Here is a 19544-nt window from a genome sequence, read left to right as displayed (position 1 = left end):
AGGTAGGGGAGGAAGCCAGATTGCAAGGGGTTAAGGAATGAAGCAACACTGTCAAGTGTAGCTTCCTTTTTGAAGAAATTTGACTGTGAAAGGAATTAGTATATCAACCTGGGGGGTGTCAGAGACCTGAATGTTTTCTTTAGGATAAGAGAGAAATGCACATATTTACAGACAGAAGGGAAAGAGCCCATGAGGCTCTAGGGATCATGACAGGTTGGCAATATAAGGAGGAAATAGGACTTTCATGAATATGCAGTAGAAGGAAGAGGACAGGATATAGACTGACCAACTGAGACTCTAAAATCTGGATTCTAATTATTTGACGTGAAAATGGATTGTTCTATGTGGCCTTTCAGTTCTAGCAACAGGTCACTTCTAGAACACTTCAACAGGGGGCGCATTGCTTCTAAACTGGAAACAGTATCCTCATTTGGCATACAACGTGGCAAGATGATTCAATTATGGAAAATGATAAATTGTTGCACAAGGATCTGAAATTGGCAGCATATTCCTGCAGCAAGTTCCACAGGGAGGCTGGACCTTTGTTCCTGATTAAGGCAGAGCACAAACCATGCCACAGGTCCCAACCTCAATTTTCCACATGCTCAATACTCATATGATCCTTAAGTTGGGAAGAAAACTTCCCAAAGACCGGATTTGCACTCTGAGGACTTGAGATCAGAGGAAATAGGTAGAATCTTGACTTCCAAGTTTATTGGTGTGGTGACCCTGGCCAAGTACCTTGATTCACTTTCCACAGCCATTTTTTTTTTTAAACCTCAGCTAAAGGTAGCTTTGGAACCAGCAAGGTCAGGATGGGCTGTGCCACTTCTTTTGATGGTCTCCCCTGCCTTCACTTGCTGGCAGAAGCAGGCAGAAGGGAAAGCAAATACACGAAGAAGTCCTACTCCTCTGGCCAACTTCTTTGTGCATTTCATGATATGCCCTCTGATGCCACAACCGTACTGAACAAACTGACCCTTGTTTTCACACCAGTTCTTACTGTCTTTTCCTTGGAATGTCATTGCTGAGATTGTGAACTCCAGAGTCAGACTGCATGGGCTCAGATCTCAGCTCTACCACTCACTGGCTGTTTGATCTTCAACAATTTGCTTACAACGCACAGTGCCTCAGTTCCCTTATATGTAAGATGGGGATGACAACAGTATCTATCTCACATGGTGACTGTGAAGATAGAATGGTCCATGCCAAGTGCCTGTGTAACAATGTTTGGCATTTGGTAAGCAATTCAATATTGGTTATTATTTGTTTTAAGAACTATTACGCCAAATAGTCCTTAATTTGGGGGGAAGTCTCCCCCTCACTGTCATCCTCACCGGCATACTTGAATAATACTGCATGAGTACTGTTACTGATTTGAGACTAGGTCCTAGGCCTAGCCCTAAAAGAAATCAGACTTTTGCTAAATATAGGGTGACCATACCATCCAAACTTGGACAGTTTTGAGTGACAGAGAGTGCTATTAATAATTATGCCAGGACAACAGGCATAAACAGGGACTGTCCTGGGCAAACCAAGACCTAAGGTCACTCAAGTTTAATAGGAAATGAAGAGTCAATGTGGAAAACACTCTATTTATCTCCACTGCATTAGTACAGGTACTAGATATTTGTAAGTGCAAAAAGGGATGGTAGAATAAGTACAACTTTTGACTCATCAGCTGCATAAAATTCTCAGAATGTAGTAAAACCTAATTAAACAGTATGGGACTGTAGAAATGATTTATCTTTGCTGAATAAAGCCCCTCTTGTTACACAAAAGGCTGATGAGTAGTACAAATAAGATTCTGCAGAATATTTGTAATACTTAGGAGTATAAGCTGTTTTCAGGCACCCTCCAGTAGTGCAGAAGCACCGTATGTACACAATTGTAATGCTGGGTAAAAATTAGTCTCATTCATTCACTAGACCAGCTCCCCTAAAGATGTTAATCAATAAGCTTGCTTGAATTTAGTGAGCCTAGTTTGAGCAGGCATGTATTTGAATGATAAAACTGCATTTCTTTACATATATTATATAATATATTACATAATGTATAATACATAATTTATGCATATATTAATGCATTCTACTTTGGCCCAATAAATGAGCTTTGGCTGTACTGTGTAATTAAAGTATGTAAAATAGAGCCATGAAATAAACTCCAACCACAAAAAGATATATAAAGTTGTGCACATGGGCACCAGACATGATTTAACTGGAAATTCTCATTTTTATTCTATATTCAAAACGTAAGTGCTTAAAAAAAAGTCCAATGTGCTTTTGAGTATCACATGCTTAAAATGAACAAACTGCGTATCGAGTTTTCTAAAAAGTTGCTTTAAAAGTGGAGTTGCACTGTATGGGAAGCCTAGTGACAGACAACTTAATAAACCCAGAGAGATGCAGCCATCCATGTCAATTCTGGCAAATTAGTGTGTGTAGGGGGGAGTGGTGGCTTTCAGCTGTGCCACTCCAGATATACTCCCTGTGGCTGGGGTAAACTTGTAGCCAGTGAAAAGACAAACAGTTTCAGAACAGCCTGTAGATTTTCTTTATATGTGATTATAAAATCATATAATCAGAAAGTTACTTACTGCATGTTTCCATTTGTTATAAGAGAGGTTCTGAAAAGGTTGGCCATCCTCCCTTTGTTTCCACTATCTGTTTTCTATCATCCTACTATGTTCATTCATTAATGTGTACTCACATGATTGTTGCTGGTTCTGTACCAATTACTTAGAGAGTCCCCCATCCTCATTTTTGGAGGAAAATCTGAAAAATCTGAACAAAAATAGGGGACTGAAGTAGGAAGTTATCTGAATATAACCAGGGGAATCAGTAGAATCTTTATACAAAAATTAGAAGAAGGAAAGTGCTAGGGACTGAAAATTCGTATCTTGAAGCCTTAATCCCTAATGTGATGGTATTTGGAGGTGGGGGGAGCCTTTGGGAGATAAGCAGGATTAGATGAGGTCATGAGGGTCGAGTCCCCATGGTAGGATTAGTGCCCTTATATGAAGAGGAACAGACCAGAGCTCACTCTCTCTGTGCCATGTGAGGTTACAGCAAGGAGGCAGCCATCTGCAAACCAGAAAAGAGCCCTCACCAGACACCGAATCTGCTGGTAGTTTGGTCTTAGACCTCTCAGCTCCAAGAACTGTAAGAAATTAATGTTTGTTGTTTAAGCCACCCAGTCTATGGTATTTTGTTACAGTGGCCTTGAACTAAGACCGAAAGTTAGAGGAAATAACCTTCAGTGGCTACCTAAACAGGAGACCAGGGAAGAGGACTTCAGGATTCCTCCACTATCCTTTGTGCATCACAGTCACACCCCTCTCCCACACACAACATTCATATTTACATACTCAGTCTGTCAAATATAGATAAAGATAGATATACAGATACATCAAAACTACTTACATCCAAAAAAACCCCCATGTGTGATTAGACACACACAAGTGTAGACGTTTACAAGAGACAGATACATGCCCACAGATACCAAGATATACTTAGATATGAACACAGAATCAGGAAGTGAAAATGTAAGTGAAAGAGTTTAAAAATAGACAGGAGGGCAGGGAATTGGTGGAGGGGGTGTTGGATGCTGTAGAAAATGAGTAGGCGAGTGAGACAGAGACCAGGTGAGCACAAAGAAAGAGTGCGCCATAAAGCAGCTATAGAGTGGTCTGCTGGATTCCTGTTTGCCAAAGACAGAGGCTTCAAGTATTCTCTGTGTTGTGTGCTGGCCCAGTCTTTGGAGGCAAGGATTAGTGCACAAGGCTCTCTTCAGGGCACTAGCCCATCTCTGCTTCCCTCTCCGTGTCTTATAAGACACCTACTCAGGTATCTTTTATTCTTCCTCCATCCTCTCTGGAATTGGGCTCCTGGCTCCATTTCTCTGGGTTATTCTGCATTTTCTGCTAAAAATGCATCTTTGAGTACCAACAATCTTCATAAAATGTGATTTCAAGTTAATACAGAAATCCTTAAATACACACCGCACTTGCATGTTTTGATATTTTGTCAAAGGAAGAGTAGGAATTATTTGTGCAGATATAGAAAAGGCAAAAGCAGAGACAGTAATTCTGCACAGAAAGTTCATCACTCAGTGAGGCAGCATGTGAGGAAATAAGAAAACCATGATCTGCTACTCTCTTTCCCCAAGAAAAGGCACTTAGAATAGATATTTCCAATTTATAGTAGCATAAAAGCCAACAATTTAGGGTTTACCCACTTGAAATAATGTCCCAAAGCATCCACCACTCGTTCACACAATGAAACCAAACATAAGAAAAATGAAACTTTAGGAATAAGTTATTATTAATACCTGCTCCCCAAACAGGAGTTAGAAAACTAAGTTGGTAACAGATCTAGAGAGTAAAAACACACACAAGCTTTTATGAACCATGAAAGAATTAAGGACCACAGTGAAGTGCCTGGATGAGCAGATGCCTCCAGGCAAGGGTTCACATCTTCTACAGCAGTTAGTTTATCAGAAAAGTTCGCTCTTCTTGGAAGGAACGGGTTGGAAAGGGGTAGGGAAGGAGTGATCAGGCCATCACATTTCAGTTTCATGCACAATCAACGAGGCAGGAACCAGCTGTCAAAAGGCTCCCAGCAGCCAGGGCCCAGAGGCCTCACTGCATGGCACAGATGCTGTGGGGCAGGAACTCCTGCACGTAGGTGGCAGCTGCTTTGGAGAGGTAGGTCATGGTGCCAAACCTGCCACTGGGTGCACTGTCATACAGAAGAGTACAGATGCCAGATGCAGGATCCTTTGCCAACATGATATCATCTGCGCCGAGGGTTTTCTGTTTAGTTTTTAAGAACAAAGGGAAAGGAAGAATTATTGACCCTCCTAATTAAAGTCTTAATTAGAATAACTCAGAGACTCCTCCCATCACCAACTAGTTGGAACTTAGGTTGTTTAGCTGGGAAGGGATCAGGGTTATGCACATGACAGTGAATGTGAGTTTCTATATATGCATTTTCCTCTAAATCCCCAAATCATATGATATTATTTTTAAAGTATTAACTGTTTAGAATTTTTGAAAGTTAAATATAATAGGTAACCAAATGAGTTCTGCCTGTTAAGAGTCAAATGTTAATAATTATAAATCACCCTAGAGGGACTTTGGTCTGAATCCTTGTAGTACTACTGATTTCAGCATGTATTATTTTATCTTGCATTTGATCATTATTTCCTTCTCAGTTGACTTGATTCAAATAGACCACAAGCTTTCTAAGCTAGAGTCTATGCCTAAAAGGGACCAAATTTTCTAATATGTGGACTAACAACAATCCAAAAAATTTAAAATTAGGACTGTCCTAGAGAATCCTAGAGAAGTCCTAGAAAAACTTTTAATTTCTTTTGCATTCCACCACAGTGCCTAACAGAATGGAACACCAATTACACGTTCTAGAGACTGTCCTACTGACAACAGTGCATGTCCTTCACTTTGTGTTCCTACTCTTAATCTAGAAAACATTTGGAAAGCTTTCAATAGTTTGCATTTTTAAAATGTGGTTAATTTCCTGGAATAAGACTTCTTAAGAAAATAGAAAATGTAGAATTGAAAGTTTCACTTTAATATTTTCCTATAGGTAATTAAGAAAAGCAAAAACAAAACCAAACCCACATCAAATCTTCTCTTTTCCTTAATAGTTCAGAAAGGGTATACTATCCAGTAGTCTCTTAATAAGTCCTTATCACTACAAAAAGTAGTGTGATAAGAAGTTTGAAAAATGATGAAAAGCATAAAGGCCTCCTGAGTTCCAGGCAACTTTACCATCTAACACAACCACAAAACACAAGGTAAAAGACAGGGGTCATTCTGCAGCCTATTTCTTTTGCAAACAGAGCTCAGAGCTGCTACAAAGGGTACCCAGAAAACAGCTTTGAGGAAGAGGGCACAAGAAAGTGACACTGGCTTCATGAAGAGTCTGAATGCAGTCAGGTTAGTATCAGACATTCCTCTTTGAGAAAACAACAGGTTTGCCTACCTGCTCTTGAAGGAACAAGTCATTGGCAATATGAACTATTTTTTCCACAGCAATGATGCTTCCAATACTATGAATTTCAATATCTGCCATCATGGTGAGGACAAGGATGGCTTCAACCAGAAGCTGGCGGTACTCTGGCTGAGGTACACGATTCAGGACAGACTCCACATGAACAGAGAATTTAATCTCGCCTGGAGTCATCTGTGATAGAGAAAAAGAAAATCACTTCCTAAGAGCCCAACGTGCAGGAGGCATCAATTTCATATTCTGAAAGGCAGAAAAAATACTGTAGCCAACAGCACGGCTTCAGTCTCCTTTAAAGTAATTGAGTGAGTAAATAGGTTCAATCTTTTTGGAAGACAATCTGGCAGGCATAACAGGAGTCATAAAAGTGTCAATGCCCTCTAACCCATAATCCTCCTTCTGGAAGTTCATCCTAAAGGAATAATTCAGGAGGAAAAAGATCCCTATGTGCAAGAGTGGTTTACAGCAGCATTAGTCACAAGTATAAAACTAGAAGTAACCTAAACATGGGGATGGTTGTGTAAATAAAGGCATATCATACAGCAACTTCATGAGTTTTTATAGAATCATTCAAAGAATAAATATGATGACTGGATAAAGGAAAAAAATCTAAGTAGAAACTAAAACTGTATATACATGATGATGGGAACTATGTAAAACATTTATATACTGTTAGATTAAAATGGGCATGAACAAATATAGTTATTTTAGGGTGAAGCGGATTGAGGAATAGTTTTTGGTAAAACTGTATTAAGTATATACTTTAGAGTGGCAATGCAGATTTGGAGTCTAAAGATCTAGGTTCAAGTCTTTGTCAGTTCCTAGTCCTATGACCTTGGACAATTCACTTCTCTAAATTTGTATGATTATCTGTGAACTGGGAACTACAATTTCTTTCTTTGCTATCTCACATAGTTGTGCTGAAGATCAAATTGAAGAATGTGTAAAGGTATTTCTGAGACTCTTAAAGGTACATTCAGGTATGTACTGTTACTAATTCTGTTAATATTTAATCTTGCTTAAAGATAGAGAAAAGACAAAGAGAGGACACAGTGTTCTTTACTACATAAAAGACCTCTAGGCAGGAGTGGAGTCCTGAAGCATAGCATTAGCTTTCTGTACCCACCCCTCCAGCCATTATCTGCAACAACTCCAGTTTTTTGAGAATTTTCTACTGTTCAATCTTACTATTCCTAGCTTGCTAATTTGAGCTCCTTTGCTGATGTTGTGTAAAAGCTATTTCTTTACAATTTCAGTGTGATTGGGTAAAAAGCAAAATATAAAAGCACCTCATAGTCTATGTCTGTGGTTCATGACAATCTTTCCCAGCCATGGTTATATATCAGAATTATTCTAAGGATTTTTTTTTAAAGTACAGATGCTAAGGCCTCATCTCTGGAGAGTCTAACCCAGTAAATTGGAAATGGGAGTTCAGGTTACTGTGACATATAGTTAGAGCTAAGAGCCACTGGTTTATAGTCTATAAGCAACCTACCAGAGAAAGGTGGGGATGAGAAGGACGGGGACATGAGAAGTCATTCATTCATTCATCTTAGATTTCTATCTTATCTGCCCTTTCCAACTCTGGCAAAACTCACATAAACCACCATAACTTAACTAACCATTTAAAGAAGCTGTCCTTACATAATTAATGTAATATATAATTATTCTGTAATATTCCCATTCTATTTTTTAAAAACATTCTCTCTTTTCTTCAGAGGCATCACATGGTGAGTTGATTTATAAAAGCATAGATTTGTTATTTTGAAAAGTGATCATTGAAATACTTCAGCCAGATAAGCTATCAATCACATAAATGTGAAAGATACAGAATCTTACCTCTCTGGTGGTTGAAGAAGGAAGAACAAAACCTTCCACAGAAAGCCCATGACACTGCAAAACAGCAAAAACATGTCACCAAGGATATGTTGACAACTGGGAGGCTGTAAGGAGACATTTAGTATTTCTAAGTGTGCTCCACAGGGTAGATGCTGAGTAATCACAGGCCAGTGAAAGGCCCTGCAGCCCAAGCATCCTTGCCAAGGGGTTGAGATTACTATGTGCCAAGAAGCAGGGTTGGATTATAGGGGACCCAAGGTTTATCCTTTACTTAGGGGATTGGAAGGGTAGGGAAGATCTACCTTCTTGGATAAACTAGCTCCAAAGATTCAGAGGGTACCATGGTAGGTCTCAGAGCCATCACAAATAGGCTTTCAGAAAGATTTTTAGGTTAAAGAAAAAAAATCCTCAAGATATGCATTGACCGGACATGCACAGTTATTAGATTTTCTAGTTAAGCATCCTTCATCAACACTCCTGATCCCCTCATCTTGATCTACTTTCTCTATAGTACTTGCTATCTTTCACCATTATAATTTTCTTACTTATTATGTTTATTATTTATTCTTTGTCTCTCTCTACTGGAATGTAAGTTCCGTAAGGACAGAGATTGTTGGTTTTGTTTTCTGCTGTACTGCTGTGAGCACCTAGGGCATTGTCTAGTACACAGCAGATGCTCAAGAAATCCTATATGAATGAATGATATTTTATGTCCCCCCTTACCATCAATTCAATGATTAAAAAGCAATAGGAATTAGTGACTTTCCATTTTAGATTTTAAATAAATCAAAACATTATATACTAAAGCACAGATAAAGATTTCAATCCAACAGGTTTATCGACTCAGACATTTCTAACCCATGTTTCATATGCCAAATAACAATCTTTGTACAGAGAATTACCAGCTTTCTTGAAATTTATGTGCAGAGTGATTACGTTATATTCATACTCTGAAAGGAATGGAATGAAAAAACAGGACATTTGTCTTCCCTCTTTACGTTAGGATTCCAAGTCCATGTTTTGATTCTGTCACAAAATACCTAATCTTCCCAGTCAGATTTGAATATTTCTTCCCTTGCATTCTCTCAGCTTTGTGGTTTTGTACTTTTATCATAACACTTGCATTATAGCTGCTGTGTAAGAAGATAACTATGGATTTAAATTCCTTGATAACAAAAACAGATACTTTCCATGGTATCTGGGGTAGAAGAGAACTTACTACATGCATTCTGTGAAACTGAACTGCCATAAGCCAGGCATAACTGGACAGATGAGGTATATATAGTCACCACTGCGCTACAGAAGTTAGATGGAAGGAAAACAACTTATAGGTACTCTTTGAAAGGAAGGCTGCCAGAGTTGATAGTCTGAGGAATCAACTTTCATCTTTCCAAAGATCACCTGATTTTGTCCCTGGAAGAATATCAGTGTTGTAAAGGGAGAAATACAACTAAAGGTTTTGAAGTCCTGGATGAAGTGTTCTTCAGGTCCTTTCTAAAGGCAATGAAGCAAAAAGTAGCACCTCAGAGACTATGAATGAATGAAACCTATGAATGAGTACAAAGGTCTTCCTGACCATCTAAATCTGTCACAATCATAGTGGTGTGATGTCCCCTTTAAATGTTTTTTGCAAACTAGGCCTTTGGCAGAAAAACAAAAATTCATCACACCAATAGAGTCTTTGGACTAATAGCATCATTATGACTTTGCATATATTTAGTAGTTTTCATCCAACAAACAATACAGATAAGACTTACAAAACTCCCCAGATGCTTCAGTTAGTTCATTATAGTAACATTTGGTTATTAATAGCACATTGCTACAAATAACATTTCTACTCTACAAAAGCTACAAATAAAGCCAGTTTCTATCACCACACTCATTTGATTATCAGCAAATATATCACAATGTCCCACAACGTCCAACTATGGCCAAAAAACAGAAGTGATGATTTTTGAAATCTAATTTATAAACACCACCATAGCAACAATAGTGGAGAGAGACTAAATTATCAACAATATCAAAATAACAAATCAACTGTTTCATTTTAATGCTTTCTTCTAGGTTTTATCCATATGAATATATGACTTTTTAAAAAGAATAGTTTTCTCATTTTTCTCTTGGTCCTTGTTTTTTTTAATGTATTACACTTTTATTCATTTATTTCTTAGGGGAGAGGTAATTAGGTTTACTTATTTATTATTATTATTTTTTAAAGGAGGTACTGGGGATTGAACCCAGGACCTTGTGTATGCTAAGCATGTGCTCTGCCACTGAGCTATACCCTCCCCCCACACATGACTTTTATAGAACTGCAGTGATATTACAGTCACATCGTATCTCAGACAAGGAAACTGAGAACTTTAAGGGGGGTGGTGTGAAATAAAGAGACATCTACAGTACATTATGCTCACCTTCTGCAAAACTTTCCATACTTTTTGATAAAATCCAACTGGGACTCTGTTCAGTGCACCATCCAGCCTTCTTCGGCGTTGCCATTGACCTTGACGACTATCTTTAGATGTTTGTTCACCATAGGCACTAGGGAAGGAGTCACTACTTAGAGTCACAGAGGTTCCAGGTGACTTAGGAGAAAAAGAGAGGAAAGAATATAAATCAAAAGTTATTTCTATTTCTTTGATAAAGCCTTACAGCACAGTGAATAATAAATACACTCTGCAGAATTATAAACCATAAATTCAGTGTAACATCCAAGACAAAGAGGTTATAGTGAAGCTAGCAGACTTACAAGCAGCTAGCAGCAATGTAAACAGGTACAATCTTTTTAAAAAGCATCTAGTGATACATAAAAAGAGTCCCAAAAATATTGATGACATGAGAGGTTCTTTGCTGTCTCTTCCCCTGGTTATTTCTGTTAAACTTCTAACTGGTCTATAGCTTAGTTTGTTGCTCTCACAGGCTATAACACAAGCCTCAATTTAAAAGAACTGAAATAAGACACAAAGCATGTTATCTGACTACAATGAAATTAAATTAGAAATCAGTAACAGAAGGAAATTTGGGAAATTTACAAATATGTGGAAATTAGACAACACATCCCTAAATGACTGGTGTGTTAAGGAAGAAATCACAAGGAAAATTAGAACACTCTGAGATGAAGGAAAATGAAAATACAACATACCAAAACTTATGGGGTGCAGCTAAAACAGGGCTTAAAGAGAAATTTATGTTACAAATGCTTGTATTAAAAAAAGAAAGATCTTGGTGGGTAGGGTATAGCTCAGTGGTAGGATGCATGCCTAGCATGTACAAGGTCCTGATTTCAATCCCCAGTACCTCCATTAAAGATAAATAAATAAACCTAATTACCTTCCCCACTAAAAGTAAGATCTCAAATCAATAACTAAGCCTTCTACCTTAAGACAACGAAAAGAAAAAAATAAAAAGAAAAGAAGAGCAAACTAAACAAAGCAAGGAGAAGAAAATAATAAAGAGTATAACAGAAAGAAAAATAGAAGAGAGAATAAAAAATAATAGAGAAAATAATGAAACCAGAAAAAGGAAATGTATTAAAATCAAGATAGAAAGAGGGGACAAAATTTCCAATCTCAAAGAAATAAAAAGGATTATAAGGACATGCCACTGGCAACCATATGTCAACAAATTACATAACTTAGATGAAAACCACAAGTTCCTAGAAAGGCACAAACTATCCAAATGGAGTCCAGAAGAAACAGAAAATCTGAATAGACCTATAACAAAGAGATACGATAGTAATTACAAAACTTCCCACAGAGAAAAACGCAGGCACAGGTGGCTTCACTGGTTAATTCCTCCAAACATCTAAAAAAGAATTACTATTGCTTCTTCACAAACTCTTCCAAAAAGGAAAAAACGAAGGAACTTCTAACTCATTCTCTGAGGCCAGTATTACCCTTATACCAATATCAAAGACATCATAAAGAAAATTACAGATCAGTATTGCTTATGACACAGATACAAAGATCCTCAACAAAGCACTAGCAAACCTATAAATTCAGCACCATATAAAAAGGATTATACACCTTTTAATACACATGAAAAGTAGGATTTATTCCAGGAGTTCAAGGTTGTTTTAACATCTGGACATCAATTGATGCAATACACTATATCAACAGAACAATTGATAAAACCCACACCATTCTAATAGATGCAGAAAAAGCATTTAATAAATTCTAACATGCCTTCATGTTAAAAACACTCAACAAACTGAGAACAAAAGGGTTCTTCCTAAATCTAATAAAGGGCATCTACAAAAAAAAAAAAAAAAAAAAACCAGAACAAAAAAACACAGCTGACATCATAATGAATGATTAACTTCTGAATGTTTTCCTTCTTAAGATAAGAGCAAGACAAAGATGTTCTGATCTTGCTACTTCTATTCAGCATTGTACTGGAGACTCTAGCCAGGGTTATTAAGCAAGAAAAGAAATAAAAGTCATTCAGAGTGGAAAATCATCTACAGATGACATTATCTTGTATATAAAGAATTCACTAAAAAACAATTAGAACTAATAAATGAGTTCAGTAAGGTTGCATGATGTAAGATCAATATACAAAAATAATTGTATTTCTAAACAGTAGCAATCAACAATCTGAAAATGAAATTAAGAAAACAATTCCATTTAAAACAGCATTAAAAAGAATAAAATACTTAGGAATAAATATAATAGAAGTATGAAACATATACTCTGAAAATTACAAAACATATTGAAAGAAATTAAAGACCTAAATAAATAGAAAGAAATCCTATTTTCATGGATCAGAAGTCTTAACATTGTTAAAATGCCAATAATCTTGGAATTGACCTACAGATTGAATATAATCTTTATCAAAATTCCACTGGGTTCTTCGCAGAAATTGACAAGTTTATCCTAAAATTCATATGGAAATTCAAGGGACCCCATGATAGCTAATACAATCTTAAAAAAAGAAGATCAAAGTTGAAGGACTCACAAATCCCAATTTCAAAATTTATTGTAAAGCTACAATAATCAAGACTGTGTCATAGAGACAGAGACTGGGCATGTAGATTACTAAAATAAAATTGGGAGTTTAGAAATAAACCATTACATTGTTGTCAAATAATTTTTAACAAGAATGTCAAGAAAATTAAATGGAGGAAAGATAGTCTTTCCAAGAAATGGTGCTGGAACAACTGGACAGTCACATGCAAAAGAATTAAATTGGACTCTCTACTTCACACAATAGACAAAAATTAAGCCCAAATGGGTTATGTACAGAAAAGAGTTAACACAGCAGGCTAGAAGTGCTATTCTTGGAAAGGCCTGCTTATAAGACTGGCCCTTGGCTGCCATTTGGAAACCTGGATTTTAGAAGGTTCCTACCATTCCCAGAATTGGTAACAGTGGCTTACAGTGCCTAAATTGTGCAAACTCTATGGTTTATGCTGAACACTTGCTTTCCCTCTGGGAGTTTTGCTACATGCCAGACAGATGCTGTTTATGTGATCAGCACCCAATATAAATCCTGGGTGCTGAGTCTTAAATGAGCTTCCATGGTTGACAGTATTTCATACATGTTGTCACAACTCATTGCACGGAGAATTAAGCACATCCTGTGTGACTCCACTGGGAGAGTACTCAAGAAGCTCATAACTGTTTTCCGTGGACTTTGTTCAAGGTACCTTTCCCTTTGCTGATTTTGCTGTGTATCCTTTTGCTGTAATAAACCATAGCTTTGAGTACAACTATATGCTTATTCCTGTGAGTCCTCTTAGTGAATCATTTAACCTGGGGGTGGTCTTGGGAACCCAGAAACATAATCATAGGCCTAATTGTAAGGCTAAAACTATAAAGCTCTTAAAAAATAGGAATAAATCTTTGTGAACCTGAGCTAGGCAAAGGCTTCTTAGATATGATACTAAAAGAAAAATTAGGTAAATTGATTTCATCAAAACTAAAAACTTCTGATCTTCAAATGACACTATCAAGAAAGTAGATTCTGTGGCTGATATTCTCTGAAGGAAAAAAAAAGTGAGAAGACAACCCCTAGAATGGGAAGAAATATTTACCAATCACATATCTGATAAGGGACTTACATCCAGAATACATAAAGAACATTTGGGGACCTGAATCCAGAATATATAAAGAACCTTTACAACTCAACAAGAAAAAAGACAAATTACCCAAGTAACAAATGGGCAAAGGATCTGAATGGACATTTCTCCAAAGAAGATAAACAAATAGCCAACTGGCACATGAAAAGATATTTAATATCGTAAGCCATTAGGGAAATGCAAATCAAAACCACAATGAGATACCACTTCATATCCAGTAAAATGGCTAGAATGAAAAAGATAACAATAGAAAGGACTGACGAGGATATGAAGAAACTGGAACTCTCATAAATTGCTGGTGGGAATGTAAAATGGTGCAGTCCGTTTGGAAAACAATTTGGCAGTTCCTCACAATGCTAAACATAGTTACCAAATGACCTAGCACTTCCTCTCCCAGATGTATATCCAAGAGAAATAAAAACATATGTCCAAACAAAAACTTATACATAAAGGTTCATAGCAGTGTTATTCATAATAGCCAAAAACCAGAAACAACCCAGATGTTCATCAACTGATGAATGGATAAATAAAATGTGGTACATATCAATATAATAAGATACTGTTCAGCAATACAAAGGAATGAAATATGGATACATGCTACAATGTAATGAACTTTGAAGAACTTATACAAGTAAAGGATGAAATACATTGGGGAAAGCAGTTCTTTGACAGTTTAGATTCAGAAATAAATACAAAATAAAAAGAAGATAATAGAAATATTTTCTGAGAAAAGAACTTCTCACATTTTAGTTGGGCCAAATCCCTATATTACCGTAGCTATGTAAAAGAGAAATACACCCTAGGACATTTTTATTGGCCAGTGACTATCACACTGATGTACCAAGTAGATGAACTGCCATTTGATTTCTCTTCGTTGTCTTCATCTCTACCATCAAGATCCTAGGCTGCTGAGAGTGGAGTCAAACCACAAAGGCTATTCAGACTCTTCCAAAACCAAATATCAAGTTCTGAGCTTTTAGATCAATTTCACCTCTATGCTTCTGTCTTCCTTTATTAATGTGGATATGATAAAGTTGGCCAAGTCATACTATACAAATTCATTACAGGGTATATTCTTGGTTAAGGTCAACAGAAATACCAATATTATTTCCAATAGTTTTCCGTTTTTTGTTTGATGGTCATCTGGCCTTAATCTCTTCAGCCTAAGAGACCTGAAATCATAGGCCTTTATGTAACAATGATTTAAACCAAGGAAACTAAATCAGAGGTCAGTCTTCCTAAACTGTAAGATTCATGAAGGCAAGGACCACATCTGTTTTGTTCACTACTGTATTTCCAGTGCCTGGTACAAAATTGGCATTCAATATTTATAAATGAATTAATAATCAGAAGAATAAGTATCCCAGTGGTTTTCAAAATTAAAAATGCATCAGAATCACCCAGAAAGCTTATTAAAACACAGACTGCTGGGCCTCATTCCAGCCTTTCTGAATCAGTAGGTCTAGGGTGGGAACCAATATTTTACATTTCTAGGAAGTTCCCAGGGTATACTGATGCTTTCTGGTACAGTGTCTGGTGCACAGTATGCATGCAATTAATTATATTAGTTGAAAGAATAAATGAATAAACAGATACTTAAAAAATAAATACTTATTAAATTGAATTTTGTTTTCTGAAATGAAAATGGGGAGTTGAACTCCCTCTCCTGCATTTTTGGAAAAGAAATGGAAAGTTTTTACCCCTATACATGAAATTAATTTATAAGTATAAAATTTTACTTTTTGATTCATTTTGTTTTTCTTTTCGATCAGTATATGTCATGATGTATATAACAGCATATTCAAAGCACTTGTGAATGGTATATAACATAAGATAGCAGCGGTTACCAGAAAAGATGGTAACATCAAATCTATACTCAGAGGATGACCACCATTGGTTATGAAAAAAAACTTGAGAAAGTAAATTTTTAAAAGGGTTGAGGCAAGACAACTCTTATTTGGGTTTTTAAAAGTTATTAGTACAGTAAAATTACAGACTATTCAAGTAACTAGCCAGCATGTTATCATTAAAAAAGCTGATTGAAACAGCCTAACTCTAGACGTCATGGTAAAGGGTAAAATAAATAAAACTACCTTTAAAAGTATTTTTTCCCATAATCAGAAAAGAGGATATTGGTGAGTGGTAGAGAAAAGGGCTTAGAACAATACAAAATACCAGACAGGTAGGTAAGGGGGGAAAATCAGTATTTAGAAATAAGAAAGCAATGAAAATTTAAGCTCTCAATCCTCTAAATTATACTCCTAACAATTTTGCCTTTCTTGAAGTCCTATAGATAGTGAATGTGTACAAAAAAGAATTAAATGATATAGCTAGGTAGGTCAAGTCCTTCATATCATATTAATCTAGCTAGGAACATGGACTTCAAGTTCTAAACATATAGTGAACTTGTAAGTAATACTGTGAGACTATAAACAACAACTACAAAGTATTTAGCCAATCACTGTCAACCAAAAAAAAAAAAAAAAAAAAGGACTGTTTAGGAAGAATATCAGTTTAACTCTTATGAAATGTTCTTTCACCTTTCAGATAGGAAATGTTCAAACTTTCCAAATTGTCTGGGAAAACACCTGTAAAGTGAACATTTTTCTATCACAAGGCTCTTTCTTACTCCATTCTGTCCTTGCCCTTGCATAATATAAATGTGGAAGGGTATCTGATAAGTATACTCAAATTAAGTTCACTTCAAATTAAACTTCAAGCATTGGCTCATTCTTCTTCTGAGTGGTTTCTAACACTTAAAACAAACAAATAAACAAATAAACAAACAAAATTTTCATTTCGTCTCTCTTCTTCTGGACATGCTTTAATACTGTAAGCTAGCATAAGTCTATTTTTGAAAGTAGGAGGAGTAGTTTTAAGCTTTTCATGAAAAGAATTTGAAATCAGTGATTTCCCAGAGTTTTGAAAGGAACTATAGAAGTTTGTATTAACTATTTCTTTGTATAACATAGTAACTCATTTATTCTCATCTGCAGGGAAAAATGAGTAAGAGGCTACAATATGATGTTTCGTGACTCCCACAAACTCCCAGATCGACTTAGATATTTTTCCTCTTTGTGTCCACAACACTTTTCGTATACCTCTATCATGACAATGATAAAAATCTAATTTCAGGTCAATAACTGAAAATAGATTTTTAAAAAAGCCTTCACCTAGACTGGTTCTTAAAAGTATGAAATCTAAGGCATTTCATAAAGAAAATTAATTCTAAAATTACATGTTAATCCTAACAAAAGGAACTCAAGGTTTCAATTTCTTGCCATCAAGAACAAATTACTTTCCTCCTAAAATTATCAAAATAGTTTGGTCTGGGAAAAGGAACGCTGTCTATAGAATGATTGTTATAAAGGAGACTCAAACAAGCTACTTTGTGGCTTATTTGTAAAAAGGCCATGAGCTCATGCATGTTTTATACAACTAAAGGCAGGTTAATTTATGTTAAAGAATCCCTATTTATTTCACCTGACTCTCAGTTGAGATAGACAGTCTACGAAATTCCACCTGAAAAATAAATGGCTCAAATTAAATTCAGGGTATGAAACAAAATACATGATCTTAACAAAGTCTGATTCAAAAAGAATGTTCTTAAACATGACAACATCCCAGCTCATTTCCCAAGTAGTAACTTACCTGCTTTATCTCACTTTTTAACTGCATGATCCCAGTTCGTTCTGGTTTGGTTGCTCCAACAGCACCAACCTCACGGATAGAAATAGCAGGGCTGATATTTGAATCAGTGGGGCGAACTATACAGCATGATAGATTAAAGAGAAAGAGGGAGGAGAATCAGGTTCAGTTTCTTTTCTCCACCAAGTTCAAGACTTAGATGCATATCCTCCTTTTATGTTAATAATAATAAAAAAACAATCAACTATAACCTTGCTGTTCAAAGTGTGGTCCACAGGTCTGCAGCTTCAGCATCACCTAGGAGCTTGTCAGAATCTTAGGCCAAATTCCAGACCTACTGAATCAAAGCCTGCATTTTAGCAAGATCCCCAGGTGATTCTTATGAACAATTAAGGCTTGAGGAACACTACTTTATAACTTTCTTTATCCATCTGACATTATATATTTATTTATTCCAAGTCTAAAAGTTAAGCATGAGAGATAACCCTTTTCATTTGCTTTGATATTTTAGGTGCTTGATACCAAATACCACTGCCAAACCACCAAGTGCAGGTGTAAGACTAATTTGTGATAGACCCCTAGACGTATTTGAATTTAAAGGTGAAGGATACATCAGAAGTACTGCAGCAGCCACACACACGCACACACACACCACTGTTAAGTGCTACTGAATTATTGACAACTAGAATACAAGAAAATTTCAGATGATACAGGTTGCTAGTTAGCCTAAAGTAGAGACAGGATAATGTAAGGGAAAGTATAAAACAGTCCAAAACAAAACATGGTAATAATCCACTTAATTGATGTATCATTTAAGGAAAAAAGGACACACAGTGGTTTCCAAATCTTATTCCAGAAGACAGTTTTGGTTTTAGTGGTTTTGTTTCATATATTGGGGTTCTATTTATTTGGGGGAAAATTCCTCTGATACAATAAAAACATTTTAAAATCAATGAGACACTTAAAACAAACACTCAGAAATGGACGTGCAGTTATTCAACCTTACCACTTCGTTCCACTCCAAACTCCTTGCCACTGAGAATGTGATGCAGGAGGTTCTTCATGGCTGAAGGACTGAGATTCATCAGGCCATCTGTGGCTTCCTCAGCTAGTCAGCAGAAATGTTAGGACAGAGGGATTTCTAATTAGCCTTCCATTCTCACCCTATTTTTCTCTATTTCCTTTCTGGCTTAGAATTTCTGAGTCACTTGATTGGAAGAACAGAGTTACAAAATAAATTTCCAGCACCATACTGCCTAGGCATTCATGCTGCAACAGAGTCTTAATAATTTAAGGACTGATTATCCAGTTTATGGATTAACCAGGTCCTTGATTTCTTCTTCATCCCTCTTCCACATCATTAGGGTACTCAGTAGAATCTTTATTTGAAAGTGGGAAGAATGAAAGGAGAACAGTGCAACTGGAAACCAGTCAGAGAAAGGCAATGGATGTATATATGAAGATGGACTAAAATAATCAAAACCTCCCAGTCTGGATATATAGAGATTTAAAAAGAGAATGGATATGAATTCATGAAATTACGAAGAATATTGAGAAGATAATTTCAACTTGCTCATCAACATTATTAGACACTTAAGAGTTTACTACATGTAAGTCATGATTTTAAGCAATGTTAGTACAAACAGGTATGACAGGGTACTTGACCCTAAGAGACTGACCAACTATTTGGGAGAGATTGGACATGTAAACAAGACAAACAACAATAAAACATGGCATGGCTATATTAAGTGAGGTATACAGGTATAGATAATAAATGCTTTGGAAATCAGAGGAAACATCAATCTCCAAGGATGGGGATTGATAAAATTAGTGGGAAGTACTGTTGAAGTAGGAGGTAGACGCCAGACTGTTGAAGGTCTTGAGTATCAGACCCAGGGATCTTGACTTTATCCTAGAAGAAATAAATAGCCATGGTTTGATGAATCCAC

At 36.3% G+C, this 19544-nt stretch overlaps 1 protein-coding gene across 5 annotated transcripts in view; it reads right to left on the bottom strand.

Annotated features, from left to right (window-relative positions):
• Positions 1–4298: 4298 nt before the first annotated feature.
• PHKA1 (phosphorylase kinase regulatory subunit alpha 1) overlaps positions 4299–19544 on the bottom strand; it is a 99044-nt gene continuing 83798 nt past the window's right edge. For 2 of the 5 annotated variants that reach the window (XM_031446387.2, XM_031446389.2), the window contains 7 exons: positions 18602–18703; positions 17599–17714; positions 17431–17469; positions 10283–10453; positions 7869–7922; positions 6006–6206; positions 4299–4813 (listed from right to left, as the gene is read on the bottom strand). In XM_031446387.2, coding sequence (XP_031302247.1) covers positions 4640–4813; positions 6006–6206; positions 7869–7922; positions 10283–10453; positions 17431–17469; positions 17599–17714; positions 18602–18703 — 857 coding nt within the window. In that variant the 3' untranslated portion in view covers positions 4299–4639. The remainder of the gene's footprint in view (positions 4814–6005; positions 6207–7868; positions 7923–10282; positions 10454–17430; positions 17470–17598; positions 17715–18601; positions 18704–19544) is intronic. The other 3 variants (XM_031446388.2, XM_031446390.2, XM_064483039.1) reach the window with 2 other exon arrangements.

This window comes from Camelus dromedarius, chromosome X (genome assembly GCF_036321535.1).
Source record: "Camelus dromedarius isolate mCamDro1 chromosome X, mCamDro1.pat, whole genome shotgun sequence".
NCBI classification, from domain to species: Eukaryota; Metazoa; Chordata; class Mammalia; order Artiodactyla; family Camelidae; genus Camelus; species Camelus dromedarius.
The sequence above is the reverse complement of the archived record's forward strand: the minus strand, read 5'-3'. Positions and strand labels throughout refer to the sequence as shown.